Source organism: Aquarana catesbeiana, linkage group LG11 (genome assembly GCF_042186555.1).
Source record: "Aquarana catesbeiana isolate 2022-GZ linkage group LG11, ASM4218655v1, whole genome shotgun sequence".
NCBI lineage: Eukaryota > Metazoa > Chordata > Amphibia > Anura > Ranidae > Aquarana > Aquarana catesbeiana.
This window is the reverse complement of record NC_133334.1, coordinates 280,614,732-280,639,475: the sequence shown is the minus strand read 5'-3', so window position 1 is coordinate 280,639,475 and position 24,744 is coordinate 280,614,732. Positions and strand designations below refer to the sequence as shown.

General features: G+C 52.8%; 1 protein-coding gene across 1 annotated transcript in view; it reads right to left on the bottom strand.

Moving 5' to 3' along the window:
• ZNRF1 (zinc and ring finger 1) overlaps positions 1-22,046 on the bottom strand; it is a 33,868-nt gene extending 11,822 nt beyond the window's left edge. Inside the window, exons 1-2 of the mRNA XM_073605926.1 lie at positions 21,653-22,046; positions 924-1,019 (exon numbers count right to left, since the gene is read on the bottom strand). Of these exons, the coding sequence (XP_073462027.1) occupies positions 924-1,019; positions 21,653-21,908 (352 nt within the window). The 5' untranslated portion in view covers positions 21,909-22,046. The remainder of the gene's footprint in view (positions 1-923; positions 1,020-21,652) is intronic.
• Between the last annotated feature and the right edge of the window lie 2,698 nt (positions 22,047-24,744).

The following is a 24,744-nucleotide window of genomic DNA, read 5'->3' as shown; positions in this document are numbered from 1 at the left end:
TGGGCGAATATAAATCTGCTGCAATGGCAGCCCCTGGAAACACTACGATAGAAGAACAGAACGCAGGAAGACGTGTCCAATGTAATAGATTCTATTGTAGTAACGCTGCCAAGATCTGTGAAAAGAGCAGTGGGGTTCTATCCAAGCATTATCCCCTTTCTTTGGAAGCCCCCCATAAGTGTTCACACTCCAGCTGTGCAGCAATCAGCATTGGAAACATTCCACCATCCATATACAATCACATTGTCCTTCCACACCGTCTCCGTCTTGTATTGGGAAATACTCGGTGCATTTATGTACAGGGGAGGCTGCGTGACACCATAAGCTGCATGGTGTCACAAATGTCTGGCAGTTTCCAATGGGGATTGCTGGAAAACCAATGAGTGGAACAGATGTCAAACATGGTGCATCTATCCATTCACTCCATCTAATCAGGCTAACCCTTGCACTACATCAGAGGTGTCCGCCCCGCAGCCCTAGAGAGAGTTCATCATGCGGCCTGGGCCCCTCTGGAGGGATGCTGGGGATGCCGTCTATACATAGAAGCTGTAACAGCCTACATTGACAAGGCAGGCAGATGCATGCCTGGAGGGATGCCGTGCAAACCTAGTGGATGGGTGCAGGGGGTGTGCCAAGGTGGTCAGCTGGTAAACATATTCCTGTGTCTTACTGGTTTCTCTGTCCTAAATCTACATACCAGGAAGTCATGAAGTTCTCTATGAACACAGCAGGGCTAAGGTAAGGCCTTGTTCTAAAAATCAAAGAAAGCTTTTATTTTTCTGCACACAAGGTACATTAATGGTATACTGGTACACGAGGAGATGGATTGTAGGGGGGAAAAAAAAGCAAACTTAGGCTTTAAATGAGAAGAGAGGAACATTAAATCCAGGTGTAGCACACTAATGAATATAGGAGGTACGTACCATTATAGGACAGCCGAGGTTTACTTAGACACATAATAAAGTGCATCTCCATTTCATCAGAGGCCACGGCCTTGGAGCATATAGGACATCGGAAGCCTGGAAGAGAAAGCAGAAGGATGAGTTCCACCATCCACAAAGAGGTGTAAAAGCATTAAAAAAAAGGAGGAAATTACTCGTGACCCCACAGGGGCCCCTCACACACAGGGGCCCCTCACACAGCGGTCAGATCCCCCCCACAGGAGCCCTCGTACAGCGGCCAGATCCCACAGGGGCTAGACCCCCCCACAAAAGCCCTCGCACAGGGGCCAGGACCCCCCCCCCTCAGGAGCCCTCGCATAGGGGCCAGACCCCCCAGGAGCCCTCGCACAGGGGCCAGACACCCCCCCCCCCCCGGGAGCCCTCGCACAGGGGTCAGATCCCACAGGGGCTAGACCCCCCTCACAAAAGCCCTCGCACAGCGGCCAGATCCCACAGGGGCCAGACCCTCCCCATAGGAGCCCTTGCACAGGGGCCAGACCCCGCACAGTGTGTCGTCATCTGCCTACAGCAGACATGAAATCCCACTCTAGGCACCGATTGGAGCTCAAAGGCAGCTTTTTAGCTAGACCCCCCAGGAGCCCTCGCACAGGGGCCAGACCCCCCCCCACAGGAGCCCTCGCACAGGGGCCAGACCCCCCCCCCCCCCCCAGGAGCCCTCGCACAGGGGCCAGGACCCCCCCCCCCCCCCCCCCCCACAGGAGCCCTCGCACAGGGGCCAGATCCCACAGGGGCCAGACCCTCCCCACAGGAGCCCTCACACAGGGGCCAGACCCCGCACAGCAGGTCGTCATCTGCCTACAGCAGACATGAAATACCACTCTAGGCACCGATTGGAGCTCAAAGGCAGCTTTTTAACAATAAAGGTGATTTTTTTTTTTTCTTTTCGTTTAACTTTAATGTTGCTGTATATAGTGACATGTCAGGAATCTATTCCATGTATACAACTGATGACAGGTCAACTTTAACTGGGATTTCCAAGCTCCAGACCCCTTTAGCAGGTAGGTAGGAGGTGTATGTTGTCACCCGGGAGCCGGGCCATCTGATGGCACACTGAGCAGCCGCTGAACATTACAATGACGGTTGGACTTCCTGGTTGCCATCACCACTCTGTACACAATCACAGCAACGCATGACCGCCCGTCACACAGCGCCAATAAACTTCTCCTGGAAACTCCGGGAGGGGACATCACCGAGTGACAAGAAGAACAACATTTCTAAAAATATCCTGAAAAGGTGAAGCGTTACTAGAGCAGAACAAGTCCACGCCACCCGGACACCGGACCGTCATTCTGAGAAAAAAACACGACAGGTTCTCTTCACCTGCTCCTAAACCGAAGAACAAGAAGATGGAATAAACTGGAGTCCTCAGATGAGGCGGCTGCATTATATTTCCGGTTTCAGGCTCTTCCCTTTTATATCTGGTGATCCTGCCAGCAACACACTTCCTGTCCTAAGGTGACAACGCTCAACCGCCATACTGTATCTATGGAGGAGCAGCTTTGTCACCCCCGGGACCGAAAGTGTGTTAGGACTACAGAACACCCCATGAAGGTGACCAGGAGTCCTCCTCCCCTCCCCCCCAGAATGCAGCGCATAAAAAAATGCATTAAAAAGTGGACTCTTACATTTCACCCCCCCACCCCATCCCACTATTCCTCCCACCGACACCAACCATGGGGCACTATTCCACCCACCGACACCAACCATGGGGCACTATTCCTCCCACCGACACCAACCATGGGGCACTATTCCTCCCACCGACACCAACCATGGGGCACCATTCCTCCCACCTACACCAACCATGGGGCACTATTCCTCCCACCTACACCAACCATGGGGCACTATTCCTCCCACCTACACCAATGACGGGGCAGAGAAGGTTTTATTTTGCTGCTCAGACTTGGAGATTCATTGTTATTTTTACACCTCCCTGGACTCCGATTCTCTAAGCCGCCCCACAATACAAGTCATCCAGCGTCTGCCCTCCATGTTGCCCTGTTCCCCGGTGGTGTGCAGGCGCAGCAGACGGGGTTGCGGCCCCTCTTCCCATTTCTAGAGAGCAGTTGAATGAGAAGTGAGCGGGGAGAGGCTGGCTGTGTGGGCAGCGGAGAAAACACAGGAGTCTGGCAGCTGCGACTCCCCCGCTGGCAGGCTGACACACTTCACAGCCATCCGGGGAGGAAGCGGCGGTCCTAACTGACATCCTGTGTGATGAGCCACCGCTGCCAGGCAGCTGCTCTCCGTCCTCTGCAGATCGATCTGATGTGCAGCTGCTGGAGGGAAGCAGAGACAGGGAAGAGCTCTGCGAGACAGCCCGCCTCACCGCTGCCAGGGACGGGCCCACAGCCCGCCTCACCGCTGCCAGGGACGGGCCCACAGCCCGCCTCACCGCTGCCAGGGACGGGCCCACAGCCCGCCTCACCGCTGCCAGGGACGGGCCCACAGCCCGCCTCACCGCTGCCAGGGACGGGCCCACAGCCCGCCTCACCGCTGCCAGGGACGGGCCCACAGCCCGCCTCACCGCTGCCAGGGACGGGCCCACAGCCCGCCTCACCGCTGCCAGGGACGGGCCCACAGCCCGCCTCACCGCTGCCAGGGACGGGGCCACAGCCCGGCTCACCGCTGCCAGGGAGGGGCCACAGCCCGGCTCACCGCTGCCAGGGAGGGGCCACAGCCCGGCTCACCGCTGCCAGGGAGGGGCCACAGCCCGGCTCACTGCTGCTGTTAAAGAAGTCGTATGCAAGCCTCGAAGTTACGCGGGGATGTCGGATTCGAAGCCGCAGCAGTGTGAACAAAGGCTTCTTCGACTTGGGATCCTACTTGAGACCCCCAAGTCGCAGGACATGTGAAATTCAATATAGGTCTATGAAAGCCGTTCCTACAGACACTACAGAAGTCCCTGCAACATCAGAAAAGATTCCAGCACTACTTTGGTCTGACTTTTGATGCGACTTTGGTCCAGAGAATGTAAAGTCAGATAAAAGGGGCACCAAAAGTCACTCCAAGTTTGCGACTTTGGAGATGCACTAATGTAAAAAGGGGCCCTAACTCTCTGGCATTGAAGTTGTGTCTCACAAGCGTGAAAGGAGCCTAATCACTCCCTTTTGGTACGAGGCTCGGGGTTCACACTGCCGGGATCCGATTTGTGAGACTCCAAGTCACATGACATGTGAAATCCCATGTTAGTCAATGAGAGCGGTCCCAATTAGCACTACTGAAGACGCTCTGACTGTACAAAAGGTTCCTGTACGACTTCAAGACGACTTCTATGCGACTTGTGCCCATAAACTGTGAAGGAAGTCGCCTCCTCATCCATAATGATGTGATTTGGATCAGACATTACAGGAAGATTACCCAGGTATTCCCGAAACTTGCATCAAACTAGCACTCAAGTCGCAAGCAAATCACCAGCAAGTCGCACCATAATCCGTGCAACTTTCAGGTGGCAGTAGTATGAACTGAGCCAGAAAGCATTTTGTTATATCTGTTCAAAACGTGCAAAAAATAAACCTGTTCATCCTGCCAGAAATTCAGTGCACTGAAAAACTTCCTGTGCTGCACTCCCAGGCCCGGGTTCTCAACCTGTGACCCTCCAGCTGCTGCAGAACTACAAGTCCCATGAGGCATTGCAAGCCACTGACAGTTACAAGCACAACTGCCAAAGGCAGAGGCATGATGGGACTTGTAGTTCCTCAGCAGCTGGAGGGCCCACAGGTTGAGCACCCATACGGGGTCATTCATACCGCATGCATTGAGGGCTGTGCTAGTCCGGTCCTAGGGTGACAACATTGCCCCTCCACAGACACAATACAGTCAGCGTGGTCACCCGGGTGTGTTACTGGGAGGAACAACAGGTGAAAAAAGGAAAATGAGGACAACTAAAGCAGGCATCACATCTAGGGACTTGTCTTTTCTGTTCTTGGATTTCGATATACTTTAATATGAACCGGTCACTGAAATACAACACTAAAGAATGAATGTCAGGTAAACAAACATGGTTTTTTCTCCGCCTCCCTCCTATAAACCTTTCCACAAAACACTCAGAAACGATTGTCACCTTATAAATATGTAAATGTACCGGATCACCGAACGTACAAACAGATCATACATGTGCTCAGACATGTGAATTGTAAAACGATTACACACCATGGTGTCACTGATGTGTCTTATTCAGCCAAGTGCCTGTTTTCAGCTCTTATTGTTGGAAATATTCAGCACAGCAAATGAGGATTGTTCCAGCTAAACTGAGCCTAGCTTAGGCTTGTGGAGAGCCAAGCCAAACCCAGCCCAGGCTTGTGGAGAGCCAAGCCAAACCCAGCCCAGGCTTGTGGAGAGCCAAGCCAAACCCAGCCCAGGCTTGTGGAGAGCCAAGCCAAACCCAGCCCAGGCTTGTGGAGAGCCAAGCCAAACCCAGCCCAGGCTTGTGGAGAGCCAAGCCAAACCCAGCCCAGGCTTGTGGAGAGCCAAGCCAAACCCAGCCCAGGCTTGTGGAGAGCCAAGCCAAACCCAGCCCAGGCTTCTGGAGAGCCAAGCCAAACCCAGCCCAGGCTTCTGGAGAGCCAAGCCAAACCCAGCCCAGGCTTCTGGAGAGCCAAGCCAAACCCAGCCCAGGCTTCTGGAGAGCCAAGCCAAACCCAGCCCAGGCTTCTGGAGAGCCAAGCCAAACCCAGCCCAGGCTTCTGGAGAGCCAAGCCAAACCCAGCCCAGGCTTCTGGAGAGCCAAGCCAAACCCAGCCCAGGCTTCTGGAGAGCCAAGCCAAACCCAGCCCAGGCTTCTGGAGAGCCAAGCCAAACCCAGCCCAGGCTTCTGGAGAGCCAAGCCAAACCCAGCCCAGGCTTCTGGAGAGCCAAGCCAAACCCAGCCCAGGCTTCTGGAGAGCCAAGCCAAACCCAGCCCAGGCTTCTGGAGAGCCAAGCCAAACCCAGCCCAGGCTTCTGGAGAGCCAAGCCAAACCCAGCCCAGGCTTCTGGAGAGCCAAGCCAAACCCAGCCCAGGCTTCTGGAGAGCCAAGCCAAACCCAGCCCAGGCTTCTGGAGAGCCAAGCCAAACCCAGCCCAGGCTTCTGGAGAGCCAAGCCAAACCCAGCCCAGGCTTCTGGAGAGCCAAGCCAAACCCAGCCCAGGCTTCTGGAGAGCCAAGCCAAACCCAGCCCAGGCTTCTGGAGAGCCAAGCCAAACCCAGCCCAGGCTTCTGGAGAGCCAAGCCAAACCCAGCCCAGGCTTCTGGAGAGCCAAGCCAAACCCAGCCCAGGCTTCTGGAGAGCCAAGCCAAACCCAGCCCAGGCTTCTGGAGAGCCAAGCCAAACCCAGCCCAGGCTTCTGGAGAGCCAAGCCAAACCAAGCCCAGGCTTCTGGAGAGCCAAGCCAAACCCAGCCCAGGCTTCTGGAGAGCCAAGCCAAACCAAGCCCAGGCTTCTGGAGAGCCAAGCCAAACCCAGCCCAGGCTTCTGGAGAGCCAAGCCAAACCCAGCCCAGGCTTCTGGAGAGCCAAGCCAAACCCAGTCTAGGCTTCTGGAGAGCCAAGCCAAACCCAGCCCAGGCTTCTGGAGAGCCAAGCGAAACCCAGCCCAGGCTTCTGGAGAGCCAAGCGAAACCCAGCCCAGAGTTCTGGAGAGCCAAGCGAAACCCAGCCCAGGCTTTTGGAGTTCTGAACTAAACGGAGCTAGACTAGGCTTCTGGAGAAAAGCTAAACCGGGCCTAGCCTTCTGGAGAGCCAAGCCAGACCTAGACTAGGCTTCTGGAGTTCCGAACTAAACTAGGCTTCTGGAGAAAAAGCTAAACCAAGGATAGCCTAGGCTTCTGGAGAGCCAAACTAAACCAAGCCTAGGCTTCTGGAGAGCCAAGCATGTAAAGATAGCTCTGGAATGGTGGGGAATCAGAATTGACCCTAGAAAGAGGACACCTGTACCTTTGTTTAATTTGACCTTTAATGAATGTAGCCCTTCAGCCGCGTGCAGCCTTCATTTCGATCCAACGATCTTCACAGTCTGCACGTGGCCCCATTAAGTCCTATAGGGATAGCCATACACTGTAGGACACGTGGAGACTTGTAAATACAATTACCGGGATAGTTCCCCTAATGGTCTTCCTTTCTAATTCGAGACATTAGCATAAAACCACAGACGGCGAGGGCGATCGCACTTCAGAAGGACAGGCAGGCAGCGCACTGGGAGAAGATTAAAGGATCATAGGGAAAAACCAGCAACCAGCCAGGATATCACCCCATGGCCGACCCTGGAAGCCACTGAACCAATTCTATTCCAGGAAAAGAAGACCTGTCTATAGTCATCCTCCAATGTTCACACCAGAGGAGATCATAGAGGGCAGCGGGATTTACTTCCCTCCAAGTGACACCCGGCAGATGACTGTGCCGCCAGACGATGGGGATTAGACACCAAAATAGCAGAAGAGCTGCAGGCTGGAATTAGAGACAATGCCGAGGAACCTCACATTAACCTTCTCCATGGCAGAATGACATCAACAGCGTGGGGGGGGGTGTTTGCGACAACAGTACAGATGGCGCGGTGCTGACTGGATGCTGGGAGGCAGAATCAACAAAATATACAGGGGGCAGAACAAGTTAAAGCAGAACTCCAGGCACATCGCCAGTGCACGGCCAATGCTTGGCAGTCCGCCCTCCAGTGCAAGGACGACGCTTGGCCCACCGACCACCAGTGCAAGAACGAATTTTGGCCCACCGAACACCAGGGCAATGACGACACTTGGCCCACTGACCACCAGCGTAAGGATGACGCTTCGCCCACCGACCACCAGTTTAAGGACACACTGCATAGACAAGAACAGAGACCCAGTAATGACATCACTGGGCTTAAGATAAGATATATAAAGAAAACAATTCAGGTTTTATTGAAAATGAACATTAACATGATGTTGATTAGAAAGAGGCATCAGGGAGTGCAAAACAGACAGAATAAAGTTAGTAATGAAGACAATGGCTCCCAGTATGAGGAGAAGACATGTGATGGATCATGTGACTGAATCATCAGATAAGAGTACTGAAGGAGAATCCATAGAGCATTAGATTATGTCCGGTGACAGGGTGGAATCCCGAGGACTTTGTAGTTATGACAGGAAAGATCTCAGAGATAAAGCGCTAAGCCTCGGATTCCTGCCACATCGTCCGCCGTGGAATGCAGAACAGAACACCTTCCCCAGAACTGGTCAGAGAGGTGTGAAGAATAGAGATCATAGGAAGTCTGAGCTCCCCAATCCGCCGGGTCATGTGAGGACAACCAGAAATCACACCTCACTCCCTAAAAAACCCCAAAAAAGGGACAAAAAAAACTCTGGTTTGAAAAAACAAAAATTCTATTTCAGTAACTCAAAAAAGACACTTCTGTTGCTCTCAGTCTCTTAGAAACTCTCGTTTTTGCAGCTATGATCAGCTTCCTGTTAGAGGGAGGCTACATTCGTTATCCATGTCCCCCTGTATGTAGGAATGTAGCCCCCCTCTCTTGGTCCCCCTGTATGTAGGAATGTAGCCCCCCCTCTCTTGGTCCCCCTGTATGTAGGAATGTAGCCCCCCTCTCTTGGTCCCCCTGTATGTAGGAATGTAGCCCCCCCTCTCTTGGATCCCCTGTATGTAGGAATGTAGCCCCCCCTCTCTTGGTCCCCCTGTATGTAGGAACGTAGCCCCCCCTCTCTTGGTCCCCCTGTATGTAGGGATGTAGCCCCCCTCTCTTGGTCCCCCTGTATGTAGGAATGTAGCCCCCCCCTCTCTTGGTCCCCCTGTATGTAGGAATGTAGCCCCCTCTCTTGGTCCCCCTGTATGTAGGAATGTAGCCCCCCCTCTCTTGGTCCCCCTGTATGTAGGAATGTAGCCCCCCCTCTCTTGGTCCCCCTGTATGTAGGAATGTAGCCCCCCTCTCTTGGTCCCCCTGTATGTAGGAATGTAGCCCCCCTCTCTTGGTCCCCCTGTATGTAGGAATGTAGCCCCCCTCTCTTGGTCCCCCTGTATGTAGGAATGTAGCCCCCCCTCTCTTGGTCCCCCTGTATGTAGGAATGTAGCCCCCCTCTCTTGGTCCCCCTTGTATGTAGGAATGTAGCCCCCCTCTCTTGGTCCCCCTGTATGTAGGAATGTAGCCCCCCTCTCTTGGTCCCCCTTGTATGTAGGAATGTAGCCCCCCTCTCTTGGTCCCCCTGTATGTAGGAATGTAGCCCCCCTCTCTTGGTCCCCCTTGTATGTAGGAATGTAGCCCCCCTCTCTTGGTCCCCCTGTATGTAGGAATGTAGCCCCCCTCTCTTGGTCCCCCTGTATGTAGTAATGTAGCCCCCCTCTCTTGGTCCCCCTGTATGTAGGTATGTAGCCCCCCTCTCTTGGCCCCCCTGTATGTAGGGATGTAGCCCCCCTGTATGTAGGAATGTAGCCCCCCTCTCTTGGCCCCCCTGTATGTAGGGATGTAGCCCCCCTGTATGTAGGAATGTAGCCCACCCTGCCTTCCTGGGGCATCATATCTGGCTGGCTAAACTCAGAAGAAGAGGATCAGTATATGGTGGGGTGGGACCCCCTGTGTGACACCTGAACAGCAGGACAATGGATTGTGTGTATGAGGATGAGGAGGACGGGCTTTGCAGAGCAGTACAGATTAGATAAGAATATATTGGGGGGGAGTGGGGGGGGAGGGGAGGGGTGATGCTCTAATGAGGTCTCGGGACTTTCCTGGAATTACAGGGACCAGCAGAACACGACGCATTTCCTGTCCCCTCCATTCACAGCCATATTTCCTGCTCCGGGAATCTCCGACATCTTCATTCCGATTCCTTCCATAGAAATCACTTTCATTGTGAGCCAGGAATTCCCCGGATTTCTCAACAGCAGAAGAGAAGAACGTTCGGGAGAAGGTCGGGGAAGATCGCTTTCAGACAAAACCTTCTGTTACAGCCGAACGAAACCAAAACCAAAGATGTCACATATTGCAGCTCAACAATCATTAGATGTGGCGGCTGCATTCGTTTTTTTTTTTTTAATTAAAATTTTTCTAAGGCTTTTTTCCCCCTCCTTTTATCACCTGGTGACGGCCGGTAACACCTTCTGTATTAGTGAGACAACTCTGGAGGAAGGAGTACAGGGGGCACAGCAGACAGCACCATCGTCAGTATGGTATGGTGGTGGTGGTGGTGGTGGTGGGGGGGGGTGTTAGTGTATTTAAATCTGCTGAACCATCTAACAAATAGAAGCCAGACTCCATCTCACTCTTTATAATTCCTTCTCCCCCCCCCCTTTTTGGATAAAGGTTTTACATCAAAAGCTGATCACTGTAAGCACTCCTGTCAGTGGGAAATGGTTCATCTCATCCCTGTAAACTGATACACAAGCTCTCCAGCAGAATATATTTGAAAAACAACAGACTTGCTGGCTGGATCACCAGATGCAAATAGGAAGGGGGCCGTATATGTACACGGGGGGGATTGGTTTCTCCCCCCCAGGCAGATTCCTGAGGATTCAGCAATTCATCACCTCCCCGCAGCTCTGCTCAAGAGAACTTGCCTGACCGTCCAAGATGAAAAGAGAGGGGTGTCCCGGGATTGTCACCTCTGCCCTTCCCCCAGCAGAGGCAATCCATCACCTTCATTACACCCCCCCCCCCCCCCCCCCAGGCGATGAGGACTGAGGGGTAAGAACATTACAAAAGGAGGTTGTAAAGCTGGACAACGGCTCAAATAACTGAAACCCTCAGGGCCCAATCACACCCGAGAGCACGGCGACCTGGACTAACGAAAAACAAACACCAACAACTTTTTCTTTTTTGCAGTTGGACGTCCAGCACTCTCCGCGGACGCGACGGGCGTCACACACACTCTCCGCGGACGCGACGCGCGTCACACACACTCTCCGCGGACGCGACGCGCGTCACACACACTCTCCGCGGACGCGACGCGCGTCACACACACTCTCCGCGGACGCGACGCGTTGGGCGTCACACACACTCTCCGCGGACGCGGCGCGTTGGGCGTCACACACTCTCCGCGGACGCGACGCGTTGGGCGTCACACACTCTCCGCGGACGCGACGCGTTGGGCGTCACACACTCTCCGCGGACGCGACGCGTTGGGCGTCACACACTCTCCGCGGACGCGACGCGTTGGGCGTCACACACTCTCCGCGGACGCGACGCGTTGGGCGTCACACACTCTCCGCGGACGCGACGCGTTGGGCGTCACACACTCTCCGCGGACGCGACGCGTTGGGCGTCACACACTCTCCGCGGACGCGTCGCGTTGGGCGTCACACACTCTCCGCGGACAAGACGGGCGTCACACACTCTCCGCGGACGCGACGCGTTGGGCGTCACTCTCCGGCTCACACTGGCTATGGTGAGATGTCAGCAGGAGTCACAAGTGGAGTAAAGTTTATGGAGACGGCCCCCGGCCAAGGTCGGAGGTTATAATTAGCTGACAGACATCTGTTCCTGGGCCGGCACCATCCCGTCTGATGGCAGGGCTATGAAAGTCAGAATAAAGAGGACCGGTCATCCTCCATTGTACCGGGACGGCCTCCACCCAGAGAAGGTCACCTGATCATTTATTCCTAAGAGATGGTGAAAAGCACCTTTACTTCCCTAAATGCTCCACATGGCTAGACACTCCCCTTTTCAGTCCAAGGCCCTCTGATGTCATCGAGACCAATGCAGTGCCCATGTGAGGACAGCGAGGGACGGTGCGGAGAGGGAGTGCCATTTGCCGGGGGGAACGGAGGATCTGGTAAGTAAATCGCTTTGCCTGTCCCGCGGGACCAAACAAGCAGTTAACCCTCGCAGTTTCCCGTACTTTTTGGGATATTACATAAAACCAACAGGACATTACAAAACCCCCCCCTATAACCCTATAATGATCCTATATATGGAAAGTCGGCAGCCCAATGGTGGAATTCAGCCGCATTTTACCTCCCCCCCGATCACCACCGCCGTGTTTCCTGGGCTCTCATTGGACGACCTGAGACTGGCATGACAGGCGCGGCCGGGTAGAGGAGAGCGCAGTCTGCATTCCATTTTCCTTCATTGGTGGGCAGGTGAGACACTCAGGGTCTGAGGTCTCATTAACCAGTTAACCACTTCGGCCCCAGGAAGTTTTACCCCCCTTCCTGACCAGGCCATTTTTTGGCAATACGGCACTCCGTTACTTTGACAATTGCGCGGTCGTGTGACGTCGTACCCAAATAAAATTGTCCTTTTTTTCCCCAAAAAATAAAGAGCTTTCTTTGGTGGTATTTGATCACCTCTGCGGTTTTTATTTTGCGCTATAAACAAAGAGCGACAATTTTTGGATAAAACACACACATACATTATATATATATATATATATATATATATATATATATATATATATATATATATATATATATATATATATATATATATATATATATATATATATATATATATATATATATATATAATGTGTGTGTTTTATCCAAAAATTGTCGCTCTTTGTTTATGGTAGTGCCTGAAAAATGCCGCCATAGGGGAATCTTTTTGTCTCTTTTAGTCTTATGGGGTGTGGCACACCCTTTCCAACTACTCTCTGTCAGAGTCTCTCTTTACTCAAATTCGATGGCCACGCGAAAATCGACTGTTGCTGCAGGCCACTAATGGTGCGAAAATTGAACGAAAATTCTTAAGATAAGATTTTCTAAATTTGACCCAAGTATGGCCTTTGTGAGACTTTTTGGGGACCAGCGACACCAACACAGTTGTCAGTGCTATACAGGTACTAACGGAGGATCCATCCTGCCCCTCTTGGTCGTCCACAGCCTCGCCGCTTTACCAAGAAACACCAGCAGCCAGCGCCCACTGTTTGCGCCGTTTATAAAGACTGGAACCGGCATCTCCGGCGCCCGATGATGATGTCATATGCCCTGGAAATGACCTCTCTAGGTACTTCCTGTGGGCCAGCTTGGAGCGCAGTAGCTCCGCCCCCTCGAGTGCCACGGCTTCCTCCTTCCCCTGCATTTATCGGCCACGCTGTCAGCAGGGAAAGGACACAGCCGCTCTGCCTGTAGACTTTTAGTGCGCTGCGTTTTTGGGAGCTGACATCGCCCCGGTCCCGGCCCTCTCCAGGCAGGATTAGTCATCACCAGGAGCCAGTCAGCAGTCTTGGCCAATGGATGTCCGTCGGCACCCGCTGATCATCGAGGAGACACATTGGATGAAGTCCCGCCAATGTACACAAAGCAGAGCTCTGTCCTGCCAGCGGGGGATGTGTTGGATTTTGATTCCACACCTTAGTGAAAGCAGCACACAGCACACCAAAAACACTGGCTAGGCACACATTTAACCCCTTTGATCGCCCCTGATGTTAACCCCCTTCCCAGCCAGTGTCATTAGTACAGTGACAGTGCACATTTTTTGGCACTGATCTCTGCATTAGTGTCACTCGGTCCCCCAAAGTGTCAGTTAGTGTCAGATTGTCCACCGCAATATCACAGCCCCGCTATAAGACGCTGATCACTTTCATTACTACTATGAAAAATATATATATATATCACGTAGTTTGTAGACGCGATAACTTTTGCGCAAACCGATCAATATACACTTATTAGGATTTTTCTTTTTTACCAATAATATTTAGCAGACAACAAGTGGGGTCACCTGCGGGAGCGACCACAGAGGTTGTGGACCCAACGGCTGACTGCTGAGGGTGGATGGTTCTGAGAAGCAGCTACACCGGGTTCACAGCCACAGTCCTACAGAGGGAGTATAAGATTCCCCAGGGGGCGGAGTCTAAGAGCCAGTAGGTTTTCACCAGGGCCTCTGATGGGGAGGAGCTGACTCCAGGTCGTGCCCCTCCCTCCCCTCCCGGTCTCCCAACTGGTTCTGGTGGATGGGGAGGAGCTGACTCCAGGTCATGCCCCTCCCTCCCCTCCCGGTGTCCCAGCTGGTTCTGGCGGATGGGGAGGAGCTGACTCCAGGTCATGCCCCTCCCTCCCCTCCCGGTGTCCCAGCTGGTTCTGGTGGATGGGGAGGAGCTGACTCCAAGTCATGCCCCTCCCTCCCCTCCCGAAGTCCCAGCTGGTTCTGGTGGATGGGGAGGAGCTGACTCCAGGTCATTCCCCTCCCGGTGTCCCAGCTGGTTCTGGTGGATGGGGAGGAGCTGACTCCAGGTCATGCCCCTCCCTCCCCGTGTCCCAGCTGGTTCTGGTGGATGGGGAGGAGCTGACTCCAGGTCATGCCCCTCCCTCCCCTCCCAAAGTCCCAGCTGGTTCTGGTGGATGGGGAGGAGCTGACTCCAGGTCATTCCCCTCCCGGTGTCCCAGCTGGTTCTGGTGGATGGGGAGGAGCTGACTCCAGGTCATGCCCCTCCCGCCCCTCCCGCCCCTCCCGGTGTCCCAGCTGGTTCTGGTGGATGGGGAGGAGCTGACTCCAGGTCATTCCCCTCCCTCCCCTCCCGGTGTCCCAGCTGGTTCTGGTGGATGGGGAGGAGCTGACTCCAGGTCATGCCCCTGCCTCCCCTCCCGGTCTCCCAGCTGGTTCTGGTGGATGGAGAGGAAGTGGCAGTCCAGGGCAAGAAGCAGACAGGGATGGTGAGAAGAAGCAGCCGAAGGGTCGCGTCTCAGCACAAGTCTGACCACTGAAGGACAAGCAGGCTGTACTCCCAGCACAGCCAGAAAACTGACCACACCGGATGAGCTCTCAAGTGGTTGAATTACATGGAAGTATAAATCACAACCACTATTATACTATATGTGACCCTCACCTTGTAAAATGACCCAAATTTAAAATAGAAAAACATGTGTGCGTGTGTATATACATGTATATATTTCTCAGCTACATTAAGGCCTTAGAGAGGTGGGGAGGAGAAATGGCAGCACACTGATGCCCCCTGTAAATGGCTGGGGGGGGGGGGGGGGGGGGGGGGGGTGTCAGCACAAGCCTGACCATTGGAGGACAGGAAAGCTGTTCTCCCAGCACAACCAGAAAGCTGACCACACTGGTGGGATGGATTTGCTGCTATGCTTAGTGTGGTCAGTATTTATTGGGAGATCACAGGCACAGGCAGGATCACCAGGGATTTCACATAAAGGGAGCAATACAAAGACTTCTTCATACCAGTATATGGGACGTCAGACACATATCAGGAATATGACGTGTTGGAGGAATTTTCTTTGACCAATTATAAAACGCCTGGAGAGACATTCCGTTTCTTTATAAAATTGGTATATTGTGCAACAGCGGGGGAGGGGATGTCTGTATATCCTGTGTGATGTAACACTGGAAACGTAATGGAGAAGATCAATCACAATCATCATACATGTGACATCATGCAGATTACCGAACTTTATATGTTCTCCTCCAATGTACCCCCCACCCCCCCTCGCACTCCCAGGGGAGGGGGGAGGGGGAATTTCTAGGAGCCGCTCACATGGATTCAATTTATGACGCAGAGAAGCTGCGATGTTCTCTTCTCAGACCACCAGAAAACGTCATCACCCCCGAGAGACAAGGGGAACGCACAGCAACGCAAACTTCCCATCACCAACCAATGAAAACTGCCAAGTGTGGTAACCCTCGGCAACCAAAGATCACTTTGCTGAAAGCTAAAGTTTAATCCGATTATATTTTGCCTCCCTGATCCCCCCCCCTCCCCCCATCAACAAACAATGACATTTTAAAATAAAACCTTCTCATTTCCAGAACCCCCCCCCCCCCCCCCCCCACATCCTCACCGGGTCTCTGTGCTTCTCTATGCAATGCAGGCACATCACAGCTGATTTGAGGGGTCAGCAGAGTGCAGTACAACCCCCCTCCCCCCAATACATCTACTATCATACTGGATCCCCCCCAAAAAACCTTTATTACCATACTGGATCCCCCCAGATATCTTTAACATACTGGAATCCACCCCCCCTGTCCTGTCATTGCTCCGTCTTCATCTTATTATGTTTACATTTATGGTTTGATTATTATTCTCCATAATCTAATAAAAAACAGAACAATTCTGCCCGGAGTTCCGCTTTAACCCGGACAATGACAGTCATTTGACACTTTGCTGGGAGAAGTGGAGGCCCCCCGAATACAGGAAGACCCTCTTCTGTCATCAGTCGTTCAGGAAGAAGATCATGTGGTTTATATGAACGCCGACACAGATACACTGACAGGAAACCGCAACATCTACACCCCCCCCCCTCCCCCTCCCACAACCAGGTCACCGAGCAACTGCCGAAATCTCATGTCAGGGTTCAAACCATCAACCAGCCGGAGACCTGAAATGTGACTGGAGGGGGGGGGTTTGGTTACCGCTGTTCAGTTATATTGATGGTTAAAACGGTCTTCATAAGACGACACACCGCACTTCAACCCGTCCCTCACACAGAGGAACATTCATGACCCATGAGACACCCAACACACATCATATGAAGAACCAGATTCCCTCCATAGAAAGCATCGGCATCTCTGTGCCGCTACACAAGCTGGATACAAATAAAGCCGACCGTCCTTGTATCCCAACACCAAAAACACCCTTTATTTCATTATTAATATTCAAAGCAAACTCCTCCATCCATCCAAGTCTCCAACCAACCATGCATCCAGGTCTCCAACCAACCATGCATCCAGGTCTCCAACCAACCATGCATCCAGGTCTCCAACCAACCATGCATCCAGGTCTCCAACCAACCATGCATCCAGGTCTCCAACCAACCATGCATCCAGGTCTCCAACCAACCATGCATCCAGGTCTCCAACCAACCATGCATCCAGGTCTCCAACCAACCATGCATCCAGGTCTCCAACCAACCATGCATCCAGGTCTCCAACCAACCATGCATCCAGGTCTCCAACCAACCATGCATCCAGGTCTCCAACCAACCATGCATCCAGGTCTCCAACCAACCATGCATCCAGGTCTCCAACCAACCATGCATCCAGGTCTCCAACCAACCATGCATCCAGGTCTCCAACCAACCATGCATCCAGGTCTCCAACCAACCATGCATCCAGGTCTCCAACCAACCATGCATCCAGGTCTCCAACCAACCATGCATCCAGGTCTCCAACCAACCATGCATGCATGCATCCAGGTCTCCATCCATGCATGCATCCAGGTCTCCATCCAACCACCCACGTCCCCAGGATTTGGTTAGGATATAACTTTATGCGTGCGTGAGGGTGTGCTTAGCTGACAAAAACCATCCTCCTCTCCTGCAGATTATTTGCCTAGACCAAAAATCAGGAAGTAACTGAAGAAATGTAAAAAAAAAAAAAGTTTGACAAGTAAAAATGATATACTTTCCTATCTATTTACTGCAGGATTACAAATAATCAATGGTGATTGGGAGAGTGAAATTCCAATTTAAAGTTTGTCTGGCAAAAAAAACACGATCAATTTTTCCTGAGTTTTATCCAAAAAAAATTGCTTTACATACAAAAGATCCCCGCCAGGAATCCAGCGCGCTCCCGACTTCCTGTTCAGACTGACAACCCCCCACAAATAATATTCTCTAGTCTCTACAAAAATAATAATAATAAAATATATATATAAAATCTCTAAATGTCTCATCTGTACACGTCTGATGGAGGGTCATCTAAAGGGTCAATTAAAAAAAGTTTTTTGATTAAGCCTCGGTTCACACCAGAGGCGGCACGACTTGCAGGTCGCCTCACCGAGGCGACCTGCACACGACTGCTGGGGCGACTTGCAAGACGACTTCTGTATAGAAGTCTATGCAAGTCGCCCCCAAAGTAGTACAGGAACCTTTCTTCTAAGTCGGAGCGACTTGCGTTGCTCCGATTAGAACGGTTCCATTGTACAGAACGGGAGGCGACTTGTCAGGCGGTTAGGTCGCCTGACAAGTCGCCCCCGTGTGAACCGAGCCTTACTTCCTTATTGTGTCAACTTCCAGCTTCCCCCGAAGACACCGGGGATGAAGCCTCAGCTGCACCTCTGTCCCCTGGGAAGGCTACGTCACCGGTGTCTTCAGGGAGATCTGGTACCTGAGCTGCTTTCCTTATTCTCATGCAACAAATGCGTGAAAATAAACGCATGGAATCACAAGCTTCATCACACGCATGCGTTGTACAGCATCACACATTTGTAGAAAAAAAAAAAAAAAAAGACATTCTCCCCGAGATCTCAGGAGTGTAAAGCGCTGTGTGTGAGACCAGCAGGCTCAGGACGTCACGCGTTGGCTCACACGCATGCACGGGACAACATACATTGTGAAATTGGGGGTGCGGGGGCGGGGATATCTGCTGTACACAGGGAAGAGTATTTGTTTATATACAATGTATCATATTAGTGTCATTTCCTGTGGGATGTGTGGAGGGGGCGGTCCTCTGTAAGGCTCCTCCTACACGGAGCGGAGTCTATCCTGATCAGCAGGGAAGCTGTGAGCTGATTGGAGCAGATTAGAATGATGTCACGGACCTGTCAGCTCTATGGACGGTGGGTGTACATAGACCCCGCCCACAAAAACAGGAAAGGATGCAGTTCTGAGACCTGGAGGTAGGTGGGTGTACCTATCCATAGGGCTCCATGGATTTACCAGAAGAAAGGATCGGTGGACCTGATCAGAACGATCGTATGAAAGGGGCCTAAAAGGGAAAGTTCACCTTTTCTGGAAAAATAAAAAGATGTACTCCAAATAGCCCAACCCCCCCCCCCCCCCCAAATCACAATGCCAAGTGCTCATTGGTCAGCATGACCATGTGACCGCACTCACAAAAATGGCAGGGGGGGGGTACGGTGAACACAATTGTGCCCGGAGTCCTGAGACACCGACTACAGGGGTCCCTCTGGGGTAATAAAACCTGGCAATGACTGGTACAGAAGGTAGGTACACAGGGGGAAGATGTACAGTAGGTGGACATCACACAGGTAAGTCATGGTGGACACAGCAGGTAGGTAAACCAATACACAGCAGGACAACATTCCCCCGACACTCACGGGGGCAGTCCCCCGATACTCAGGTAGGTACACACAACACTCAGGCCAGTGACCAATAATCAGGTTGTCGGCACTACGCATACAGGTCAGTACTCAGAGTGCACCTCAATACTCAGGTAGGTACACACAACACTCAGGTCAGTACCTCGCATTCAATTCAGTGAACAATACTCAGGTAGGTACATATTCAGGTTGGTACCCCGATACTCCAGTAGGTACACATAATATTCAAATAAGTACCCAATACTTTGGTGATTACATATAATACACAGGTAGGTACACAATACTCAGAGTCTTGGGGCGATGTGGAGGGGGTCAGTAGGGGTAGGAATGCGGGTAGGTGGGGGTGTGGAGGTATGTACTTACCACTGTGTGCAGCGATGGGTGATGTGGAGGGGGGTATGTAGGTATGAGGGGTAGGTGGGTGGGGGTACTTACTGCTCTGAGCGGTAATGAGCCAGGGGACGATGTGAAAGGGGTAGGTATATAGATAGGTGGGGGGGTAGGTAGGGGGTATTTACCGCTGTGTGCGGCAATGAGCCGAGATGTGATGTGGATTAGGTAGGTATGGAAGTAGGTAGGTGAGGGTATGTAGATAGGTGGGGGTAGGTGTATGTAAGGGGGGTACTTACCGCTGTAAGCGGCGATGAGCCAGGGTGCGATGTGGATCAGGTAGGTGAGGGGTATGTAGGTGGGTGGGGGGTAGGTATGGGGGATATGTAGGTGAGGGGTATGTCGGTACTTACCGATGTGGATCAGGTAGGTGAGGGGTATGTTAGTATAGGGGGATAGGTGGGTGGGGGTACTTACCGCTTTGATCGGCGATGAGTCTCTGGGCGATGTGGATTAGGTGGGTGGGGGGTAGGTAGGAAGGGGTATGTAGGTAGGTATGTTGGGGGTAGGTGAGGGGTAAGTAGGGGGGTACTTACCGCTGTGAGCGGCGATGAGTCTCGGGGCAATGTGGATCGGGCAAGTAGGTGGGTGGTAGGTAGGAGGGGGTATGTAGGTAGGTATGTTGGGGGTAGGTAGGAGGGGGTACGTAGGTAGGGGTACTTACCGCTGTGATCGGTGATGAGCTAGGGTGCGATGTGGATTGGGTAGGTGGGGGGTAGGTAGGAGGGGGTATGTAGGTAGGAGGGGGGTATGTAGGTGGGTGGGTAGGTAGGAGGGGTAGGTAGGAGGGGTGTTGGGGGTAGGTAGGAGGGGTACTTACCGCTGTGAGCGGCGATGAGTCTCGGTGCGATGTGGATCGGGTAGGTGGGGGGTATGTAGGAGGGGGTAGGTATGTTGGGGGTAGGTGGGTGAGGGGTATGTAGGAATGTAGGGGGTAGGTAGTGGGGGTAGGTGGGGGGGGTACTTACCGCTGTGAGCGGCGATGAGTCTCGGTGCGATGTGGATCGGGTAGGTGGGGAGGGGGTATGTAGGTAGGTATGTTGGGGGTAGGTAGGAGGGGGTAGGTTTGGGGGGGGTGTTGGGGGTAGGTAGGTAGGAGGGGGTGTGTAGGTGGGTGGGTAGGTAGGAGGGGGTAGGTTTGGGGGGGTGTTGGGGGTAGGTAGGAGGGGGGTATGTGGGTGGGTAGGTAGGAGGGGGTAGGTTTGGGGGGTAGGTGGGGGGGGGGGTACTTACCGCTGTGAGCGGCGATGAGTCTCGGTGCGATGTGGATCGGGTAGGTGGGGAGGGGGTATGTAGGTAGGTATGTTGGGGGTAGGTAGGAGGGGGTAGGTTTGGGGGGTAGGTGGGGGGGGGGTATGTAGGTGGGGGGTATGTAGGAGGGGGTAGGTATGTTGGGGGTAGGTGGGTGAGGGGTATGTAGGAATGTAGGGGGTAGGTAGTGGGGGTAGGTAGGGGGGGTACTTACCGCTGTGAGCGGCGATGAGTCTCGGTGCGATGTGGATCGGGTAGGTGGGGAGGGGGTATGTAGGTAGGTATGTTGGGGGTAGGTAGGAGGGGGTAGGTTTGGGGGGGTGTTGGGGGTAGGTATGTAGGGGGGGTGTTGGGGGTAGGTAGGAGGGGGGTATGTAGGTGGGTGGGTAGGTAGGAGGGGGTAGGTTTGGGGGGTAGGTGGGGGGGGTACTTACCGCTGTGAGCGGCGATGAGTCTCGGTGCGATGTGGATCGGGTAGGTGGGGGGTATGTAGGTGGGTATGTTGGGGGTAGGTAGGTGAGGGGGTAGGTAGGAGGGGGGTATGTAGGTGGGTGGGTAGGTAGGAGGGGGTAGGTTTGGGGGGGTGTTGGGGGTAGGTATGTAGGGAGTAGGTAGGAGGGGGGTATGTAGGTGGGTGGGTAGGTAGGAGGGGGTAGGTTTGGGGGGTAGGTGGGGGGGTACTTACCGCTGTGAGCGGCGATGAGTCTCGGTGCGATGTGGATCGGGTAGGTGGGGGGTATGTAGGTGGGTATGTTGGGGGTAGGTAGGTGAGGGGTAGGTAGGAGGGGGTAGGTATGTAGGGGGTAGGTAGGAGGGGGGTATGTAGGTGGGTGGGTAGGTAGGAGGGGGTAGGTTTGGGGGGGTGTTGGGGGTAGGTATGTAGGGGGTAGGTAGGAGGGGGGTATGTAGGTGGGTGGGTAGGTAGGAGGGGGTAGGTTTGGGGGGTAGGTGGGGGGGTACTTACCGCTGTGAGCGGCGATGAGTCTCGGTGCGATGTGGATCGGGTAGGTGGGGGGTATGTAGGTGGGTATGTTGGGGGTAGGTAGGAGAGGGTAGGTATGTTGGGGGTAGGTAGGAGGGGGGTATGTAGGTGGGTGGGTAGGTAGGAGGGGGTAGGTTTGGGGGGTAAGTGGGGGGGTACTTACCGCTGTGAGCGGCGATGAGTCTCGGTGCGATGTGGATCGGGTAGCGGCTGTCGGTGTCCCCGGAGCTCCCCCCTCCTCGGTCGGGCTCAGCTCGGTAGAGGGTCCCGGTGGTGGGGGGATGGTGCGGTTCCAGGCCGGACACGGAGCGGCTCCGGAGCCCCATGGCGCTGTAGTGAGAGGCGGGGGGGACGGCCGAGTCATCGGAGGAGACTCCGGGGAATGGAGCCCGGGAGCGGGAGCTCTGCTTGGCCCCCATCACTGAGCGGATGTCATCACTGAGCGCGGCCCGCCCGGGGGGGACCCGACTACCGACCCGCCGGCCTCTCCTCCGCCGCTTGTTGCTGGGCTGGAACAATGGCGGAGGGCACCGCGCCTGCGCGACTCCGGGACACTGACGCTCGGCCACGCCCCCTCCGCCTGGGATCCCCGCCGAGACCACGCCTACGTCCCCGCCCACCCCTATGCTACAGCTACACGTAGCTCCTCCCTTACCCCGCCCTGAGAGGATGGACAGCCGCAGAAGCTCCTCCCTTCCCCCCGCCCCTAAGCATTAACCCCTTCACTCCCCTCCTCAGAATTAGATTATTACTCATGGAGAAATGTTATCATAAATGTCACCATCATTATCATCTCAATTCCAGCTGCTAGAGGTCATTGTAGAGCTGGCCATACACTGTGCAACCTGATTGTACAACCTCATCTACCCGCCTGTTCTCAGTCCTATGCAGAATGAGCTGAGCAAAAACCTGACAGGGGGTCTAATCCCCCCTCTAGGCAAAACTCAGCCAATCACGTGGCCAGCTGACCTTTCCCGCCCCGCCCTCCGCCCAGCGTTCAGAAATAGTTTTGAGGAAAGGGTTAAAACGGCGATTTTCTTGTAGTTGCTAATAATTGGCAATAATCTTCTCTGTCATTAGAAGAAAAAAAAATCAAACATCTTCTATTAAAGGGGAACTAAACCCCCCCCGTCCTTCTCAGACAAGGAGGCCGCCATCTTGGATTCTGTTTGATCCACGGTTGCCATGGTGCTGCACATGTGATCCGTTATAACAGCGGCCATCGGATGGTGTGACAGTTTGGTTGGGGACACAAGCAGATGTGACAGTTAGCGATCCCAGCATTGCGTTTATTTAAACCATTAAATGGATGGGTTTGGTTCCAGTTTAATAGAGTGCGGGGTGGACTAGAACCTCCGGCATGCTTTGAATGGAACTGTTTTTGGAAACCATTAAATCGATCGGTTTAGTTCCGCTTCAACTGTTTTGAAAAAAAAAAAAGTTCCATTTAAGGCACGCCGCCAGCGATAACTGTCACAGTTGCTTGTGTTTTCAACGAAACTGTCAAGCTGCTAAATAGTCAGTGTCATGACTGACAACATGTGTGTCACCATGGCAACCGCAGGTCAGACAGAGGCCAAGATGGCGGCTTCCATGGCTGTAAGTGAGAGGCGGGTTCCGTTGTGATTTAACCACTTCAGCCTCATGACCAGGACATTTTTTTGCGTTGTGGCGCTGAGTTACTTTGACAATTGCGCGGTCGTGCGACGCTGTACCCAAATAAAATTGACGTCCTTTTTTCCCCACAAATAGAACTTTCTTTTGGTGGTATTTGACCACCTCAGCATTTTTGGGTTTTTTTTGCTCTATAAAAATGACAATTAAAAAAAAAAATAGTTTTACCTTCCTCTACAAAACATTTTTTTAAATAGGAAAAAAAAAAAAAAAAAAAATTTCTTCATCAGTTTAGGCCGCTATGTATTCTTCTACTTTTTTTTACTTGTTTGGTAAAAAAAAATCCCAATAAGTGTATATTGATTGGTTTGCGCAAAAGTTATCGCGTCTACAAACTATGGGATATATACTGGAGTTTTTATTTATTTGTATACTAGTAATGGCGGCGAACAACGACTTATAGTGGGACTGCAATATTGCGGCGGACATTCTGACACTGACACTTTGTGGGAACCGGTGACAGTGCCGGCTTCAAAGTCGCCTATCTCTCGTCCGACTCTGAAGCTGCCCCCCTGTACAGCGCGACCAGCGCGGCTTGCAAAATGACTTCTGTATAGATGTCAATGCAAGGCGCTCCGAAGTCACCCCAAAGTAGTACAGGAACCTTTTATTAAGGCCAGTTCACACCATAGAAACGCAGTCCGGATGCGTTCCAGGTGCTTTTCTGCATGCTTTCCAGTGCGTTTTTGATGTGTTTTTGGTGTGTTTTTGATGCAGTCCAGTGCTTCCCCCCCCTCTTTTTCCTTAACCTTAAATAAGGACAAGTGTGTTGCAGTGCGTTTTTGGTGCATTTAGGCGCGTTCTGGTGCGTTTTTGAGACGTTTTACAGCGTTCCAGTACAGTCCAGTGCAGAAAAAATACAGCATGTTCTACTTTTTTTCTGGAACTGGAACGCACTGGAACTGCAAGCACTGGTGTGAACTATGCCATTGAAAACCATAAAACTACTTTCCATGCGTTTTTGATGCAGAAAAAAAAAGGCACTGGACTGCATGTGGTGTGAACTGGCCCTTAGAACGGTTCCATTGTGCTGAATGGAGCGCAAATTACCAGACTGACAAGACACCTGACAGGTGGCCCCTGTGTGAACCGGCACTTAGTGTCACCAGTTCCCACAAAGTGTCAAAAGTGTCAATACATTGATCAGTGCTAGAAATATGCACTGTCACTGTACTAATGACACTGGCTGGGAAGGGGTTAACATCAGGGGCGATCAAAGCGTTAACTGTGTGCCTAGCCAGTGTTTTGGTGTTCTGTGTGAGGTGCTTTCACTAGGGGAAGTGATGGATTCCATTCCTTGCTTTGCAGGGGGAAAAAAAATCTATCACTTCCCCGCTGAGAGGACAGGGCTCTGCCTTGTTTACATAGTGTGTGTTTTCCAGACGATTGGCGGGTGCCGGCGGTGACCCATTGGCCGGCACCCGCTGATCGACATCTGCTTTTGTATAATCACAGCATGGCCACATCGCCTACATTTACAAAATATTACATTTAAGGCACGCCGCCAGGGTTTTATAACTGTCACAGCTGCTTTTGCTCTCAGTGGAACTGTCAAGCCATCAAGTGGCCGGTGTCAGAACT